At 52.7% G+C, this 19,777-nt stretch overlaps 1 protein-coding gene across 1 annotated transcript in view; it reads right to left on the bottom strand.

The window, feature by feature from the left end:
- SFRP1 (secreted frizzled related protein 1) overlaps window positions 1–5,769 on the bottom strand; it is a 44,306-nt gene extending 38,537 nt beyond the window's left edge. Inside the window, exon 1 of the mRNA XM_060001069.1 lies at window positions 4,814–5,769. Within this exon, the coding sequence (XP_059857052.1) occupies window positions 4,814–5,339 (526 nt within the window). The 5' untranslated portion in view covers window positions 5,340–5,769. The remainder of the gene's footprint in view (window positions 1–4,813) is intronic.
- Window positions 5,770–19,777: the final 14,008 nt, after the last annotated feature.

Raw genomic sequence — 19,777 nt, 5'->3', positions numbered from 1 at the left:
CCGTCCGACCAGCTCTCCAGGAGTCAAGAAAGAAAATCAGCCCGACTCACAAACTCCAACCACAGGCCCTGAACACCCCTCCCCAGAAGGGCTATTGCAGCGAGCTCCTGCCAGGGGCGGGAAGCAGGAGAAGCTGGTGGGGGCTGGGAACGGCACCAGCCCTGCTGCCCAAGGGAAGGACTTGGCGAGACATGGGAGAGACCCTCTGGAGGCGTTTTCACACTGTGAAGGGCTTTGAAGAGGAGGTGTGTGTGCTGCAGGGATGGGGGCCACCGGGGGCAGCTGAGGCCCCGGGGGAGGGGGAGGCCTCGGAGGCCAGGGCCAGCGGGTCCTCCCAGCCAAATGCTGCTGATGCTGGAGAGACCCCTGGGAGGTAAGGGGGCTCCGTGGAAGGGCAGGGAGAGAGCGGCCCAGTGGGATCGCCAGAAGGGAAGGTGGCTTGGCACCACCGCTGCCATCCCACCGTCACCTCCATCATCTATCAGACAACTTGGAGTTTTATCCATGATGCCGGAAAGCAAGAGCACATTCTAAGGGTCCTCCACCTCGGCAGCACTGGTGGAGGCCATGCCCGGCCACGCTGTGGGGGGGGGAGCAGTCACCCCCAGGGAGGATGGGGCGCTGAGTGACCTTCGCTCCGACTCAGGCTCTTCATCCTCTTCCTCCCCCTCCGTCTTCGTGGCTCCTCTGGCGGCATCTCCTTCACCTTCGAGCACTTCTATGGCTCAGAGAAACAGGCAGAGCCTCCCATGGTGGATGAGAAGGGAGCTGTACAGCCCTCCGGGGCCAGTGCTGCCCCCAGGACGCAGCTGGTCCCCAGCTCCGGGAAGGTGATGCGCGACCCCCCTGCCCCACTTCCAAGCAGGGTCCCTGCGAGGCGCAGCAGAGGCCGTACACCTTGGTCTTTACTGACAGATCCCTGTCCCACCTTTACTTTGTGCCCAGGGCCGCACTCCATCCAGAGTCCTGCAGCAAGAACCACAGCCACGCCCCGAGCAGGAGACCATGGGGCTATATTTTGACCCGGATGCTGAAAATGTGCTTTTCAGCCAGAACTTAAGATCGGATTCCAGAGGTTGTGTTTCTGACAAAAGGGAAAAACTCACCCAGAATTTTGCATCATGGTTCTTGCTTCCACGGGGAGAAAAACAGAAAGGAAATCCCGCAATGTGGGAAGGACCATGGTATCTACTTCGGGAGTGTGGACTGTGCTTTGGGGCTTTCCTTGTTTGGGTTATTTTTTTTTCAGTGGAAGTTATCACGTTGCAAAGTTCTACGAATGTGACCTTGACCAAACAACCTGCAGGGCAGGACTATCTGAATACAAACACCGGATTCCCCTTGTTCGCTCACATCACCTTGTCTAGACGCTCTGAGTTCCCCTATCCAACTGGCGCCCCGGACTCAGCTACGTTTGGCCCTCAGCGTCTCCCAGCCGGGCAGGAGCTGGCTGCAGTGAGTTCTGCGCCTTTGCACGGCTTGCCCCCACCCACAGCCGACTGTGGAGCAGCTCTAGACTGTGTAGGGCGCTGTTAATCTGTGGCCTCTCTGGATCGTGCTGGGGGGCCCTGCGAGCGGCCCGAGCAGGAGAAATCCACCCAGTCATCCATCGGAGAGGCAGAACTAAATGGCTGTTTTAAGGTGTATTTAAAATAATGTTTAAAGCAAAAGAACCAAAACCCAAAACGTTTTGTGTTTCATCAGTAGTTAAGGGAGAGGACGGGAAAGTCCAACACTGGAATCAAGAGTAAGTGGATTTTTAAAAATCAATGCACACGGCACACACCCCCACACAGCACACACACACATACACACAGAGAACACACTCACACACACACGCACACACGCACACACACTCACACACACACGCACACACACACATGCACACGGCACACACCCCCACACAGCACACACACACATACACACAGAGAACACACTCACACAGCACACACACACGCACACACACGGCACACACACACATGCACACGGCACACACCCCCACACAGCACACACACACATACACACAGAGAACACACTCACACAGCACACACACACGCACACACACAGCACACACACACATGCACACGGCACACACCCCCACACAGCACACACACACACACACACACCCCACACACACAGAGCAGGTCTTGCCTGGCCAGCTCTTCAATACAGGGAAGGGACCCTAAGGAAGGCTCCCGGGAAGGATGAGTGTACCGTGGCCTCTGCAATCTGTGACTAAAACAGCCAGGCTGTTTTAACGCACAACATGCCTAATCAACAACAAAATAAAACTAAAGGTATGTGCTCGTTCGCAGAGCTTGAATCAGTAAAACCTGGCTGGGAGGAGGAACGACAATTTATCGGCCTGGGAATGTACAGGTCTAATGCAAGGGCAAGATTTAGAAATAACTTTCCTGAAAACAAACAAACAAACACTTTTCCTCTCCCATAACAGATGCTGAAGCAGCTTGGGCTGAAGCCTTTGGGGGTGTGGGGGGGTGTCTTTTGACTCAGTCTCATTATCAAGTTTATCTTTGATAACATGCGGCCCCAAAGGCCTGCCCAATACCCCCAAACGGTGCTTGTCCAAGTATGTGAACAGAAACCAGCCTGCGGCATGCAAGGATATGCCGCTGCTTTGAAAATTCCATTTTAAGTTTACAGAATAAAAAGAAATAAAGAATAAAAGTAGGGCATGTATACTTGGTCTCCTCCAAAGTACCAGTTCTGATGCTGGAGCCACCAGCCGTAAGGTTACAAGGACCAGTCTCCACCTGCCCTACACACACACACACACACACACACACACACACACACACACACACACAGCCCTCCCACCTCCGGGCTCAGCTGACAGTCAGTGGCCTCTCGGCCCCAGAGGACTGACTCCTATAGGGGGTCCCTCCCACTGAGGGGCCGCAGTCCTGGGCAGGAGCGGAGCCTCCCCCAGAGCCTGTCACCAAAGACTCGGTGGGGACGACCGGGTCCCAAGTCCCACACGGGACTGTTCTCTGTGTGCAGCTGGTCTCAGGAGGGTGACGACCTGAGCGCTCCTGGGATGGAGGGAGGAGAGGAGATGGTGCAAAGGGCAGACTTTGGGAGCAGCCAGGTGGGACACAGCCAAGGAGTCGAAGCCTCCAAGAAGAGAGCCCGGGTTTGGTCCCCTACCACCACCCCGCCACCCCTGCCTTTGGGGCATCGAGGTGGAGGATGCTCGTCCCTTCACAAGTAGGCAGCCCAGCCAGCACCCCTACCTTCCCGTCAGAAGGGCTTCCCCCTCAGAAGTGTTCTGTCGCTGATTGTACCAGAAAGGGGCACTTGGGGGGTGGACTCAGCCCCAGCAGAGCTGGCCGCGGCCTCCGGGGGCAGGGCTGGGCTAGTCTGCCCGCCGGCAGTGCCGACGGGGAGAAGGAAAATCCCGTGGGTTCCACGCGGACAGAATACAAAGCGCTTTGTCCGCTCCAGGTAACGGCTCGGCTCCCGTTCTCAAAGGGCTGCGCCTCCCCGAAGGTGAACTCTGTGCAGACCCCCAGGAAAGGGGAGCAGCGGGACCCAGACCTTGCCCCCGCAGGCGGGCCGCTGCCCTGCCCACCCGCCAGACCTGCCACCCCACACCCGCCCCTCTGGACCACCTCCTCCTTCCCTGGAATAAGCCAAGGCATTCAAAGTTCGGGGTGCCCTTTCCCGGGACTACCCCACCCTCACTCTGGGGAGTACGCCCCTCGGGGGACCTTTGTGCTTTGGTATCCCTTGGAGATGAACTGAGTCAGCCATGAGCAGGTTCCCCCCACCGTAAACCCGTTCCTCAAAAGCCCCTGGGATGCGGACCGCTCTGCTCGGCGCCCTGGGTATGGACCTCCACCTCTTTGAGCCTCAACTCCGCTTCCGAAGAATTTGGGGTTGAATTCACTCCTCTAAAAGTCAGGCCACAGTGCTGGGTTGTTTTCGTTGGCTTGTTTGTTCTGTGGGGTTTTGTTTTGGTTTATTTGCTTGTTAACTTGTTTCGTTCTGTTTTGTTGCCTCCCCGGGATGGTTTTTCCTCCCACCCCCACCCCCACCAAGAACTGCCCTTTAAGTGGAAGGGGTTTCAGAGAAGTACCTCTGGCTCATCCCTGGGGCTGTTAGGAAAGCCTCCAATCTGCGGAGCCTCGCTCCCCAAGGGGAGCTGAGCCATGAGCTAATGACAATTTTATCTTTCTAATTACCTGAGGATTTGTGTAAATGAGAGAAGCAGGGGGTATGCAAGAATGAGGGAGAAGAGCCTTTCCATCCCGCCCCCGCCCAAACCTTCCCGAAGCTGTTAACTGAAAGGGGTAGAGAAACAGAAAGCCTCGCAACTTCTGAACTTTTTTTCTCGGCCAGTTCTGAACCAGTCCTGGAGCTACTTGGCTGAATGACTAGCTAAGGAAAGCGTTAAAAAAAAAAAAAATCCTCCTGAAACCTAAGCAAATAAACAAACCTGCACCTTAGCATTTGCTCGGCCTTTCTGAGCTTCCCAGATCTGGGGTTTAGGCTTTTTTTTTTTTTTTTTCCCCGGAGCATCCCGTCTGGGGGGTTCAAAACTCCGATAGGGACTCGGTTCCCTCGCGAGGGACAGAAGAGCTCTTCTGGGAGCCAGAGCTAAGGCTTTGTTTCACCGTTGACTGGATCCCAGGACAGCGGCTCCAGGACCCGGACCGGGTGCGCGCGGCGCTCGCCCCGCCGGGCACCACCTCGGACGGGCCGGTAGCTCTCAAGGCGGTCGGGCACGGCCGAGAGCACGTCCCCAGTCCCGGGGCGCAGCGCGGACAGCCCCGGGAACCCCCCGCCTCACCTTGGGGCTTGGAGGCCTCGGTGGCGTTGGGCGGGGTCATGGCGATGCAGACGTCGCCCTCGGGGAACTTGTCGCACTTGAGCATCTCGGGCCAGTAGAAGCCGAAGAACTGCATGACGGGCTCGCACGAGTCTCGCACGGCCTCGCAGAGCCAGCGGCACGGGTAGATGGGCCGGTCCAGGCAGACGGGCGCGAAGAGCGAACAGAGGAAGACCTGGGTGCCGATGTGGCAGTTCTTGTTGAGCAGGGGCACCCAGCTGCTGGCCTGCTGCTTCACCTCGGCCATGGTCTCGTGCTCCAGCAGGTTGGGCAGCACCATCCTCTTGTAGCCCACGGTGTGGCACAGCCGCAGGTCCACCGGGATGTCCACGCACTGCGGCGGCTTGGTGTAGAAACGCCCGCTCTGGTACGCGCCGACGTCCGACTGGAAGCTCACGTAGTCGTACTCGCTGGCCGAGCCTGCGGCCAGGAGCCCGGCGGCCAGCGCCAGCAGCGCGCCCGCCGCGGCCCAGCGCCCGCCGCCCATGCTCGGCGCCCCGGCCTCTGCGACGCGGGGCGTCCTCGGCCGCCTCCCCGCGCGCGTCCCGCCGCGAACTTCCAGGAGCCCCCGGGCACAAAAGGCGCCGTCCGCACCCGCGCCAGGCGCTGGCGGGGCGACCCTAGGGAGCTCGCGCGGGGAGGCGAGCGCGCGGCCCGAGTGCGGCCCGGCTCCCGAGGCGGCGGGACCCGAGTGTCCGGCGCTCCCGCGGCCGAGCCCTCCGAGCCGCGCCGGCCAATCAGCGCCGGCCGCCGCGAGCGCTCCGGGCCCGCCCGTCAGTCACCCGCGTGGCCGGCCAATCGGCTCGCGGGCGGGAGGGGTCGGCTCCCTAGAACTCAGCGCAGGTCAACACCCCTTAAAAAACAAAACCAAAAAATAAATAAAGGAAGGAAGAAGGGGGGGGAAACGAGAAAAAGAAGAAAAAAAAAAGGAAGAGAGACTGGGGACGAAGAGAAGCGTGCGGTGGGTCAAGACGATGTTTAATGCTGCTGTTAACTTGAGTCAGATGGCAGGAAAGTAAGGAACCTTAACAGTACTTGCAAGTCCATGAGATAATCAAGACTTTTTTTTTTTTTTCAAACAGTTTTCCCTAACTTTATGCAGCAGCCCACCTCCTCGGTGTTGTTCTCTGTGGCTGCAGACGAAGATGGGCCGTTTCCGACAGACCGGGGCTCAGGAAGGCTGCGGCAAAGGAGGTCTGCTTTTCAATCCCCAGCCCGTGGGGCTCGGCTCCCGAAAGGGCCAGGCGAAGGTGTCGTCGGGCTGTTTGCTGGCTTAAAAAGGCAGCGCCTTTCCAGGTGGGATAACCGGATGACGGCCCTCCGACAACCCGGAGGCAGTGAGGCAGGAAAGGGTGCTAACAAAGGTGTTAACTCTGCGAGAACCGTTTAAAAAAAGAAAAAGAAGAAGAAAAAAAAAGAGCCCTACTCAAGGCCCAGCCCAAGAGCACGTCTGTGTGTGCACGCATATGCACATTGACATGTTTGTGGTCTAGAAAGCCAAAACATTAAAAACACATGTGCACTTATCAGCGTGGCTTGTGTAAATATCAAGTCCATCACTCAGGCACACATGCTGCATTCAGAGCTGGCCCAGGAACTTCAAGTCAAAAACCAGGGGTTCCGTTAAAGCAGGAGGCAAGAGGGAAGTCTTAGCAGAAACAGCCCATCCTTCCCATCCAGCCCCCCGGGAAATGAAGTCCCTCTGCCACTGCCACCTCAGAGTTCCTGGGGATTCTTTGTATGTTTCAAACGGGACCCTGAGGGGGAGGCTCAAGCTTCAGGGACCTGAAGTGTGACCACGACTGACCCCAGGGGCAGAAGACAGCAACAGCAGTTCCTGAGGTTAACTGGGTCTCCACACTGCTTGTGTCCTGAAATGTGGGGTGGAGGGCGGCCAAGAACGCTGCAGACCACATCTGAGCAGTGTGGCACCTCCCCAGGTGGCAAATGGCCACAGAGCTCCGGGCTCAAGGCAGACACCGGAGGAGGCGCTGCCTTGCTGGGCCAGCTTGTTTGTAAAGCTCTGGGGAAGCTTGCTTTAGATTCTGCAGACCAAATTTCTTGATGGACACATTCCAAGTCAAACGACTAGAGTTTCTGAAGAAGCGAGGCTATTTTCTTAAAGCCCTGGTGCCCCTAACGAGATGGTGATTCCACTGTGCACACAGGAAGCAACTGCCAATGGTCACCTTCCCTGTCATTTCTAAGCCAATGAAAGGTGCATTAACACGAGAGGGGCAGCATGGAGGCAAAGAGATGGCGGGAGAGCAAGACTTTGGGTGGCGAAGGGTTAATCCCTAAACAATTGGTAATGCTCAGCCCCAGAAGCTGGGGAAGACATTCTTCACAGACACAGAATAGACCTCAGGAAACCAGGCAACTGTGACTCGACTCAAGGGGCAGTTAGAGAAAAATGCAGTTTGGTAGGGGTCCTTTTCTCTCCTCCAGGCAGGCCCTCAGTCCCAAGACAAATGTGTCTGTTTACGTACTCATTGCAAAGAGTTGCGTTAGCAGATAACATCCTGTCACCTCTGGATCCAGTCTTTGCCCAGCTCTCACTCATGTTTGCACTGTTTCCCCAAATGGTGGGAGGACTTGGGTCTGCCCACCATGAAAATTCTGGAAACTAGTCCAAGTGACTACACCTCCACCAGTCCTGGGGCCGGGTGGGGGTGGGGGGGTCTCGAGTCTGGAGTAAATCTCACAAATCCGTTCATGGGAGGGCCTAGCCTAGGTCTTGCTGTTTCTCATTGATCACCCACAAATGGCCTTAGCGAGAGGCCTCTTGGGGCAAGCCAGGGACATGACTGTTCTGAGAAATACAGGGAGTGTGGATGTAAGACCCCAGAATCCTAAACTCAGTACATTTCTGGCTCCTCTCAAGGCCCAGCTGGAAAGGAAAGGCTCAAGTCTGTCCCACTGACAGACTTTAACTCACACCTAGGATTTTGGAGAATGACTGCCCACCACCAATCAGTGCCCATGGAGTTTGGAACTGCACTGAGCGTGACTGCCCAGGTAATCTTTTAAAATGTTTTTAAAGAAAATGTCTTGATTTTCTTGAAATTGAGGAGGAAGCTAGCACTAATTTTTATAAGGTCATCTCATATATAACAAGAGATGTAATGATTTCTAAATCCAGATATTCAGAGGGTAAGTGGAAAATTGAATAAATGATTAGCTCTGAGCAGACAACTCTGGTGAAAATTTACTGAAACAGTACAAATATTATAAATTCTAAAATAATATGTGGAACAGCTATCAGTTAATAAATTTTAAATTAAATCAAATAATATAATTGAGCAAGTTTGTTAATCTAATAAATTTTAAACACTTTAGCTATTGTTTTTGTTTGTGTTCTTTTTGCCGGTACGTGGGCCTCTCACTGCTGTGGCCCCTCCCGTTGCGGAGCACAGACTCCGGACGCGCAGGCTCAGCGGCCATGGCTCACGGGCCCAGCCGCTCCGCGGCATGTGGGATCTTCCCGGACCGGGGCACGAACCCGCGTCCCCTGCGTCGGCAGGCGGACTCTCAACCACTGCGCCACGAGGGAAGCCCTAGCCATTGTTTTTGATACCTGAATATTTACCCTAAGTTGACCTACTGCTTTTTAAGAATAAACACAATCTCTTCTTTCTCCTCCTCCCCCCTCCCCCTCCCCCAGAACAGCCTGAACACTTCATATTTTAGAGGTGCATATGCAGCTGTTGGGTTTGTGTGGTGCTTTGTCATATTGTCAAAACTTTGCACTTCAAAGCCCAGTCTCCCTTGCCCTAATGGCAAGAATGTGTGTGTGTGGAGGAGAAAGTTCTAGAACAAAGGTTCTTTAAACATGTTATTGACATGACAGAGCTCTCAGAAACCAGGGGTCTCCAGTATGGGAGTTGTGAGCCAGGCACATCTTTCCTTCTTGAATGAACAGGGGCAAAATACACCTTTAAACTTGTGGTTTTCGTTTCAAAAAAGTGCAAGTGGGACTTCCCTGGTGGCACGGTGGTTAAGAATCCGCCTGCCAATGCAGGGGACACGGGTTCGAGCCCTGGTCCGGGAGGATCCCACATGCCGCAGAGCAACTAGGCCCATGCGCCACAGCTACTGAGCCCGCGTGCCCAGAGTCCGTGCTCCGCAACAAGAGAAGCCACCGCAATGAGAAGCCTGCGCACCACAACAAAGAGTAGCTCCCGCTCGCCGCAACTAGAGAAAGCCCGCGCACAGCAGCGAAGAGCCAATGCAGACAAAAATAAATAAGTAAACTTATTAAAAAAAAAAAAAAAAAAAAAAACGTGGAAGCGTGTTCCCTGTTGCTTCATAGCCCCACCTTAAGGAGGCATTCTTCAGTCTCCCGGGTCGCCGAAAGCTGAATGTCAGGCTATGCAGGGTCACTGCAGGGCCTCCCCGGCGCCTACACACAGAGCTCCATCCTGCCCTCTTCCGAAAAAACAAGGGTTGCGGGGTGGACCTTTCCGGCCGGTTTCTCCCATTCTGTTTCACTGTCATATCATCAGTGATTTTGATGACACTCTCCAGAGGTACACTCAGCGTCCTCTCCATCATCCTGGAGCGAGTGTGCAGGGCGGAGGGTCTCCTGCCTGTGGCTGGGTGGTGATGGGTCTGCGTTCAGACCCAGGATGTATGGAGTATGGCCCCAGTTCTGCTCCTTACAGGCTGGATGACTCACACTTGACTCTCTGCGCTGAGTTCTCATCTGTAAATCAGGGCTATTCATGCCTGCCCTGCTACCTCAGGAAATAAAATATGTGGATTCTCAACATCCAGTGTCAGGGAGGCACACAGTCCTAACTGTGTTCTACAGTCTGCAGCGTTTAAAATGGCATTCCATACGAGACACCACAAAGCACAGAAATGTTCTCACTTGGATGAGCTGCTTTTCTGCTCCGCCTCTGTGGAGGTGCAAATGCCCGGAGGTTCCCAATCCCCTCTGACTCAAGAATTGGCCTGACCTAGGGACTTCCCTGGTGGCGCAGTGGTTGGGAGTCCGCCTGCCGATGCAGGGGTCACGGGTTCATGCCCTGGTCCGGGAAGATCCCACATGCCGCGGAGCAGCTGGGCCCGTGAGCCATGGCCACTGAGCCAGCGCGTCTGGAGCCTGTGCTCCGCAACAGGAGAAGCCACAACAGTGAGAGGCCCGTGTACCGAAAAAAAAAAAAAAAAAAAAAGAATTGGCCTGACCTGCTGTCTGGGATTGGGAATGTCTGGGAAGAATCATAAACATTTGGAGTTAAAGGCATAGTCCAGCTCCACCTCCTCCCAGGCAAACACCCCTCTGCATCTTTCTTTTTATTCATTTTTTACTGTGCTAAGAACACTTAACATAAGAGCTACCCTCCAAATGCATTCTTAAGTGTCCAATACAGTATTGGTGAACCTCTGCACCATTTTTTTAAAAATAAATTTATTTATTTATTTATCTGTGGCTGTGCTTGGTCTTCGCTGCTGCACGCGGGCTTCCTCTAGTTGCGGCAAGCAGGGGCTACTCCTCGTTGCGGTGCGCGGGCTTCTCGTTGCAGTGGCTTCTCTTGTTGCAGAGCACGGGCTCTAGGCGCGCGGGCTTCAGTAGCTGTGGCTCGCAGGCTCTAGAGCGCAGGCTCAGTAGTTGTGGCTCACAGGCTCAGTATTTGTGGTGCACGGGTTTAGTTGCTCCGCCGCATGTGGGATCTTCCCGGACCAGGGCTTGAACCCATGTCCCCTGCATTGGCAGGTGGATTCTTAACCACTGCACCACCAGGGAAGTCCCCAAACCTCTGCACCATTCTTGATGGGGGCTGGCTGAGCACCAAGCCACCACCACTGGACCCTTTCACTTCTTGGGGACACAGCCACCAGGTTCAGGCAACTTCATGAGAATGTTCTTCCTTTCCTGAAGGGAAATTCTGCTCCCTGTAATTTCTCCTCCCTAGGCCACCCAAGCATTAGTGCCCACCCTAATCTACCTCAAGGCCACGGACACACAGCCCCTGCCTGCCCCACTGCTCAGGTAGACCCACCTCTCTCTCCCCAGAAGAGGCATTGTCAAACTGGGCTTGGCAATTTGTATTCAATTTTGAATATACTACCTTATTTATAGATATATACATTGTAGAATTTATGTACCGCCTTCCAGAAAAGAAGGAACGAAAACACACATTTTTAACATAACTTTTTAAAATCTCTAATGGGCTGGTTTTCTGATTAAAACCCTCACAGACTTTTTGATTGTCCACAGGAAAAAGCCCAGACTCCAGAAGAATATCAAGATCTTGCCCTCCAATGTCCCTCCAGTCCCTCCCTCTTACACACGTTGTTTTGTCAGTAACACCCTCCTTCACCTTCGTACAAACTCCAGCTCATAAACTTCCCGGGTTTAGCAATGAAACTATAGGATGCCCCCGTAAAACTTGAATTTCAAATGAACAAGAAAAAAAAGATTTTTAGTATAAGTATATCCCAAATATTGCATGGAATATACTTATACTATACATTATTTCTTGTATATCTGAAATTTAAATTGAAATCGGCATCCTGTATTTTATGTGGCAAACCCACCTGTTCATCTTTCTAGCATTGCTTCTCCCCAGCAGGTTTGTCTGACTCCCTCTCGGCCCATCACCTCCCTCCTTCACCCCAATCGGATTAACCTCTCTCTCCTCCTGTTGACCTTTTATAACTACTTGCTTTGGGGTGTCTTTTACACAACTGGGAGCTCTTGGAGGATCTTATTTTGTCTCCTTTATCCTTGCATCCCCAGCATCTAGCATGGTGCCAGGCAAACAGTAAGTGCTCAATAAGGCTCTGCACTCCCCAATAAATGCATAAATATGTAGTAGAGAGAGGCAGATGTGTGAAAGACCCAGGCTAAGAGAGGTATGCCCTTGAGCGTCGATTTTACGCTGTGTTTCCTGAGAACCAAGGCAGTAAGTAAGAATGAATAACTCACATGGTTTTCTCCTTCTGCAGAGGAACTGATCCTCAGCGCCTTATACAAAGACTGTAAACAGAGTGTGGGACTGTTGTAAGATGTATTATCATCTTACAGCTTGGGAGGTCAGAAGCCTCTCTGGGCTACAATCAAGGTGGTAGCAGGGCTGCGTCCCTCCTGGAGGCTCTGGGATTCTCCGCCGTTTCCAGCTTCTGGACGCTGCCCACATGCCTTGGCTCCAGGTCGCCTCCTCCATCCTCAGAGCCAGCAACGGCGGGTTGAGCCTTTCTCCTGCATCCTTTTGATCCTCACATCCGGCCTTGGGGACAGACACGTATCCAACTCACCTCTCCCCAGGGCCTGCACCAAGTAGGCTGCTCAGTTGCAGATGGGCATGGAAGGTGGACAAGTTGGTGAATGTACTGGCCGATTTCCGGAGGAGAAGAGAACTTCCTGCAAATCCTGCATGGGCACTGACCCTAACACAACCCTGTTAAAAACAGGGTCTGGGGGCTTCCCTGGTGGCGCAGTGGTTGGGAGTCCGCCTGCCGATACAGGGGACACGGGTTCGTGTCCCGGTCCGGGAAGATCCCACATGCCGCGGAGCAGCTGGGTCCGTGAGCCATGGCCGCTGAGCCTGCGCGTCCGGAGCCTGTGCTCCGCAACGGGAGAGGCCACAATAGTGAGAGGCCCGCGTACCGCAAAAAAAAAAAAAAAAAAAAAAAAAAAAACAGGGTCTGGTACCCAGAAGGCCGGGGTTCCTGAGAGCCTCTGACAGCACCTGGGAGTGGAGAAGGGGCAAAGAGAAGCTGGAGAGGGCTCCGCAGGGTGCGACCTAATGCCAGGTCCTGGCTCAGAGCCCCGGGCTTTGCTTGGACATCACAGAGCAGGGAAAATGGTTCTTTAGGAAAGCCCCCCTCCGGTGATCCAGGCAGTGAAAGTGAAGTGACACAGGCTTCGGAGGCCCGTAAATCGCTGGGATTGCTTCCGAGGATGGGGTGGGGAAGGCCAACGGGGACACATTCCCCAAGGAGCCGCGAGCCGCCTTTCTCATGGGTTTGGTATAAACGAGGTGCGGGGAGAGGATGAGTGAGCACCCGTCAGGTGTGGTGACCACACATGCGCTTTGAAGGCGCTCATCCCCTGATCTCCATCCACGGCTGGGGGGTCTCCTCTCCTAGTCTCCCTCCGCCTGAATAACGCACCGCGTCCTAGAGGCCCTGCTCCCCTGAGCTCAGGCACACTGCCCCCCGGTCCCTAGCCCCTAGCCCCAGTAGTGAGCTGCCATTCTTCAGTCTTTCCCAGTTTGCAGTCTACCCACATTATCGCCTTTGGACCTCACAAGAAGCCTCTGAGCTGGCACAGCAGCTCGTTATTCCCATTTTTCAGAAGAAGACCCGGAGCGTCAGAGCGGTGGGACCGCCACCAGCAGTGCAGTTTTGAAAGAGGGAGCGATGGAGAGATAGGTCTGAAGCGTGGGCAGGTATATGAGGGGTCTTCCTGTGAGTCCTAGAACCAGGGAAGAGCGGGATGGAGTAGCGGGTGCCTGCAGGGGTCAGAAGTGGGGGCTTTGGAACTGCTGCTAGGAAGGGTGACCCGGCCTGTCCTGGGTTGCCAAGGAGACTACAGAGCTCTGTGCAGGCAGCATGTGGATGCCCAGAAGAAATGCTCTAGGGGAGAAAAGACTGGGAGCCATGCAAAGAAGGGGGGCTCACTACACCTGGGAGAGAGAGAGAGAGAAAGAGGGCTGTGTGAGAGCTGGTCCAGGATGTGAGGCAGGAGTTCTGTGTACGGTCCTCTTCAGGGTCTGAACACCTTGAGAGTTACGTGGTCTTTCCAGGGGGGATATTAAAAATTTTAAAACCCATTATGGCACAACTGATCAGATTGTATGCCAGACAGAAACCACCTGTGCAGCCCTACAGGCGTGCCAGCTTCATCCCAGCACTGGGACGGTTCCCATAGAAGCGTGAGAAGATGCACCATTCCCAGAATGCATCAGGCCAGCTGTCTTCCCAATTGGTACCCAAGACTCAGCTCCCCATCTTCTCTTGGCTGGCCACTCCCCAGGGTCCCCCTGCTAGAAGTAGCCAAGGCAGTCCTCTGCCCCTGTGCACCATGGCTATCCAAGCAGCCCTCCTCAAATACTATTTGCTTGTTTACATGTCTGGAGCTCCTCCAGAAGCTTCTTGAGGACAGAAGCTATATCCTTTTGGTCCTTGTATCTTCCGTACTCAGCCCACTGCCTGCCATGTTGTAGACACGGGATCCCTGAATGAGATGGGTCCTAGGACCCAGCTCTGAGCAGTAAGAAGTAAGTGCAGGTTGGTAACTGGGGCACCCTGGAAAGCATTTTAAAACAGACAGCCTTAGGAAATTCCCCGGTGGTCCAGTGGTTAGGACTCCATGCTTCCACTGCAGGGGGCCTGGGTTCGATCCCTGGTTGGGGAACTAAGATCCCACAAGCTGGGCAGTGGGGGGAAAAAAAATCCAGATAACTTTAGAAGGCATGCACCTTGACCCTCCCTCCACTCTTCTGCCTGCCTGGAATTCAGATGTGATACCAAGAAGTACAGCAGCCATCTTGCAACCATGAGACCACAAGCATGAGGATAAAGGCCCACACACTAGAGTGGAGGGACAGAAAGATGGAAAGAACCTGGATCATAAGCAATGACCTGAGTGGCTTACCCTGGAATTCCTGTTGGGCGGGACCTATAATCTCTCTGCCTCACTTGTTGAAATCCAAAATCATTTGGGTTTTCTCATTCATACAGATAGAAACAAACCTAAGTGATACAGGTCTCTCATTTAGAGGCTCTCACAGCAGACAGGAAGCTCAAAGGCTGAACATTCCAATTTTTACTGTCTCCTGGGACATTACTATTCACAGTGTAGTCCCCAGACCAGCAGCATCAGTAGCTTCTGGGATCTTGTGAGAAATGCAGAATCTCAGGCCCCACCCCGGACGTATTCAATCAGAATGTGCATCTTAACAAGGTTCCAACATGCATATTATGCATATTTAAGACTGAGAAGTACCATCCTAAGAAACTCCTCCAAGGCTAGGAAGTTGCTTTGTCTTTCTCCTGTTTCAATTCCGATGGCTGCAAAAACAACCTATTTCTAGGTGTCAGTGGATTTGTCACACATGGGCACCCACATTGCTCTGCATTCCGTGATGTAGCAATCAACTGGAAGGGGCTTACGGATCCCCACTTTTCAGAAGAGGAGAGTAAGTCACAGAGAGGCTCCTCAGCCACCCCAAGGACAGAGCATTCAGACAATCCTTCAACAATGAAATCGAGCTCACGGGCCGAAAGGGCGGACAGGCAACTCTCTTTCTTAAAGGAAGCAGCACTGCAGGGGTGCTACAAAGCAAAGGGCAGGCAGCACAGAAGCGCTGCCCCTTGGCACCTCTGAGGCTGACTGCAGCAGCCAGGGGCAGACAGACCCCGCTTTCTTCCCCACATGCTGCAATATAAGCAGCTGTGCATCTGGAGGCTTCTGTAATCTTGCAGCAGCTCCAAGCTGTATCATATTTAATATCTGTCGCTAGACAAGCATGGCCTTTCATGGGTCCTTCTAACACTTATAGTGTTGCGGGAAAGCCATAATCCCCAACCCCCAGGAAAGCATCATTTGTCCATCAAACCCCTTTGTTCTTGATTTTTAACTGTAGTCTATTAACCAAACTGCTTAAAACACAGTGTAAGCCCCATCAGTAACAGCTTCCCCAGTACAGCCTCTCAGCCTTGGAGTGCTTTCCAAGTTCTGCATGAACTCCTTGGGTGTGAAAAGTTTTCCAGCCACGTCGGTCCATAAATATATAAGCGACCACTTCCTGAATTGCCACATAATCCTTACCACTATCACTTATGTTTTCCTTTATTGCCATCATCATTGGCGCCTTGACAGGAGAATAAAATACTCTTTCTGGAGGATGAAATGCTCTGCATCCTGCATAATTTTAACTCACCCACAGTCCCAGATTGGGGGCTTTATTTCCATCTCCACTGCAAGGAAATTGCCTCTTCATAATCAGTGGGGATTTCAGATTGGGGGTTAATTCCATCCTCTCTTTTCTCCTGACATAAGCTTTGCCTGAGCTGGGTCCTGTGGGGAAGAGAGGTCTTCTAAGAGGTACCCCCAGATCCCTAAAACCATAGAGATGGGAAAGAAAGACACACATCAGAGACGGCTGAGGGGGCCAGTGTATGCAGAGCAAAGCTGGGGGGAGTGGTGGTAGGAAGAGCGTGGGTGACGGGTTGTCACACTCTGTCGGGACAACATGCTTTATCCTGGAGCTGCATCTGCCCACCTATTGTCCAGCAACTCAGGGAAACCAAGGGACATGCTAGGAACTCGGCCCCAGAACAAGCCCCCCAGAACCCCGCCTCACCCCCACTGTGGTTTGCAGCACACAGAGACCCCATCTTCCTCAGGTCCATCGTTCTGTCAAGCTGGGAGACAAGTCTCTCTCTCTCTCTCTCTCTCCCCATGCCATCATTTTGTCCACCCCCGACTATCCTAAACAAGGAGGCTCTCAGCCTCGTGATACCGCCCCCAAAGGTTGAATGGTTGCTGTCATGAGAATAAGTACACTTGTAGAAGATTAAAGGGGGTGGCAGGGAGGAAGAACCAGGTGGTGCTGAAGTCCAGAGGAATCACACTTCCAAACCTCTGTCTTGTTAGGAAAGACCTCAACCAGCGGACCACACCCTGCCTCGCCTCCTTCCTCCGCTGGCTGAGGTCCCTTCTAGCCCTCCAAAGTGAGGGGAAGCCTGGGATGGAGGCCCAGCTTTGCAAAAACACAGGGAACCAGAGGTAGTCTCCCCAGACTCACACAGACCCCTTCTCTGTGCTTAAAAGGGCATATATGATAAATGTGTCAGCCCAGGCTCTCCGTCTCCAAGCCCTTCCCTCCTTATCTTTCACACATCATATTTCTCTTGCTTCGGGCATAACTGACCTTGGAACCAGAGATCTGTAGGCAGCTCAAAACAAATCCGGTGACCCCTCTTGTCCTCGGAGGTGGAATGTTCTTGATGGGAAATGGATTGCAGAGGAGAAGGGGCTGCTTGATTGGTGACTGTGCCCTGCAGAGCAGGGGTGAGGGAGACAGGGCTGGACCACCAGGGCGAAGTGCCTGGCTCCGTGGAAGCTCCCCACCTTTCCACTCCCATCCCTGGCTCGCTTCCTGGGCTCCTGGCTGCTCTCAAGACCCTTTCTTTCCACCCGAGGGGTTCCAGATGGGGTGCCTCCCCCCCCCGATTTTCCCTGGGAGGTGAGGCACCCATGGCCCCAAAGACTGCCTGAGCAGCTCCAGCTCTGGGGGAGGGGCGTCTGTGGAATGCAGCCCTCTCCCCACGCTCAGAGGCCAGCCCAAGGGGCACAATAGAATACATTAGTCCCACAGCCCTTTCAGCTCTGCCTCTTTAAGAACAATGGCGGCCACTGAGCTGATTTTTGCCAAATGACTGGCTTTAGTCCATTCGGAGCAGAATGGAGGCCGCCAGACAAAGTCCATATTCAGGGCTTCGGAAGGGGTTGGCTAATGGGCACCAGCCCAGGCTACTTCCTGGGACCCACTCTCAAAGCATCCCAGTGGCCAAGAAAGAGCCCAGCAGCTGACACCAGCCAGCCAAGCCCATCCCCATCCTGGTCAGAGCCACGCCGCTCCTGAGACAGGTGACCACGCTGCCACCCTAAACACAGGCAAGGCAGATTCTCGGTTTAATTTGAGAGTCCTGGGACCAGTGGTTAACTCCAGAACAGTCTTAAGTATTGCGAGTTTTATTTAGGGAAAACCAGCTTGGCTTCTGGAAGGGAATGGTGCCGTAATAACATCAACTCTGTGATGTTAGGAGTCTAGTTTTCCAGCCTGACCAAGCAGAGGGACTTACCTCTCGGTCTCTCTGAGCCTCGGGGCCTTAATTTGTGAGGCAGTTGGGCAATTTAGGCTCTAGACCCCTTCAAACCTTGAAATTTTATGTAGAAAGAAAACTCTGACCATGCCTCCTTTACTTTACATCTCATACTGCATTAGGAGCTCTGAAAACACGAGAAAACCCAGAAGCCCAGGGCAAATATTAGTGCTGATTATAACCAGCAAAGATCAGTGTGAAAAAGATCGGTGTGAAAAGATGAATGTGAAAACAGCAAAGGCACCACCAGAGATACAGCTGTTTTGAGGTGACTTTGTTTTTTTTTGTTTTTTGTAATTTTTTGGCCGCGCCGCGTGGCATGCGGCCTCTTAGTACCCTGACCAGGGATCGAACCCGTGCCCCTTGCATTGGAAGCTTGGAGTCTTAGCCAGTGGACCCCCAGGGAAGTCCCCGCTGATGTGATTTCTTTTTTTATTCCTATAACAACTGTGTCCAAATGGGAAGATGAGAGAGCCACCTGGTTGGCAGTGTGGACTGGGTGCTACCGTGTCGCCCTCACCAGCCCTGCCTTCTCCCAGCTCCTTCTCTTCTCTGCCGTGGACATGCTCTGATCCCCCCGGGGAAAGATGCACGACTCGGCCATAAGCTTTGAGCACTTCTCTTGGCATTTTTCTTCTTCGCTACTGCATTTATCAATATGGAAGATACAAGAATTTTGCCTAGATTTTTTGGTGCACCTGAGAAAGTCATTTCAAGCACCCAAAGCTTAGGTATTGAAAATGGGACATCTCGGGAGGGAATATGTCCTGCCAGTTCAGCCCAGGCATCAGCTGCTCTGGGGGGTCTTCTCTATTTAAATTGCATCCAGCCTCTCCACAGCGACCACCCCCTTTTCCTGCTTCAACTTCCTACCCACCTCTTATGCTCTTCTAACACCCACATATTTTTCTCATTGATTTTATTGTCTGTCTCCCTCTATACCATCACCAACGCTTCCCAAGGGCAGAGATTCGTATCAGTTTTGTTCACAACTGCATCTCACAGAACAGTGCCTTGGTCCCTAGAAAGCACTCAAGAAGGAGACACTTGCTGAAAGAACAAATGAACTCATGATGAATGAACGAATGAGTGAATGAGGAGAATATAGGATACAAACCTATCTATAGTATGATTCAAATTTTGCCGAGGGCTTCCCTGGTGGCGCAATGGTTGAGAGTCCGCCTGCCGATGCAGGGGACACGGGTTCGTGCCCCGGTCTGGAAAGATCCCGCATGCTGTGGAGCGGCTGGACCCGTGAGCCCTGGCTGCTGAGCCTGCGCGTCCGGAGCCTGTGCTCCACAACGGGAGAGGCCACAATAGTGAGAGGTCCATGTATCGCAAGAAATCCAAACCAAAACAAAACAAAAAAAACAAATTTTGCCGAAAGACTGGAAGGAAGAGAAAGAAGTGAGTGATACAAAGTACTGTACATAAAATAGATAAGCAACAAAGATTTACTGTAGAGCACAGAGAATTATACCCAGTATCTTATAATAACCTATAATGGAATATAATCTGAAGAAAAAACGAATCACTTTGCTGTACACCCGAAACTAACACAATATTGTCAATCAACTATACTTCAATTTAAAAAAAGAAAGGAGGGAGAGAAGGAAAGAAGGAAAAAAGACAGCTAAAAAACTGAAAATAACTACACTGAAATGCTCATTGTCTCTGGTTGTTGGAATCAAAAGTGATTTAGGGCTTCCCTGGTGGCGCCGCAAAAAAAAAAAAAAAAAAAGGGATTTAAACTATCTTCTTTTGGCTTTTCGTCATTTTCTAAAATGTCTACAATGATCGTATATCACTTTGGGGGAACAAAAAGTGAAAGTATAGATATTAACTTTAAAGTAAAAAGGATAGGCAAAGAGAGCAGCATAACTATTTTTCTCAGCAAAAGGAACAACGTGAGTCTCTAATATTAGTCCCAATGACATAGGTTTTTTAAAATCCTGCTTCATTTGAAATGTCAGGTAATTATTGCAAAAGATTTCGTGTGGGACGGGGTGAGTGATGGCTCACATGGGGGATAATTGCCCCCATTGTCCAGTTCACGATGCATATAGAGTCATATCTGCATCT

This window comes from Delphinus delphis, chromosome 21 (genome assembly GCF_949987515.2).
Source record: "Delphinus delphis chromosome 21, mDelDel1.2, whole genome shotgun sequence".
NCBI classification, from domain to species: domain Eukaryota; kingdom Metazoa; phylum Chordata; class Mammalia; order Artiodactyla; family Delphinidae; genus Delphinus; species Delphinus delphis.
Note: the sequence above shows the minus strand (reverse complement) of the source record. Positions and strands in the feature narration are given on the sequence as shown.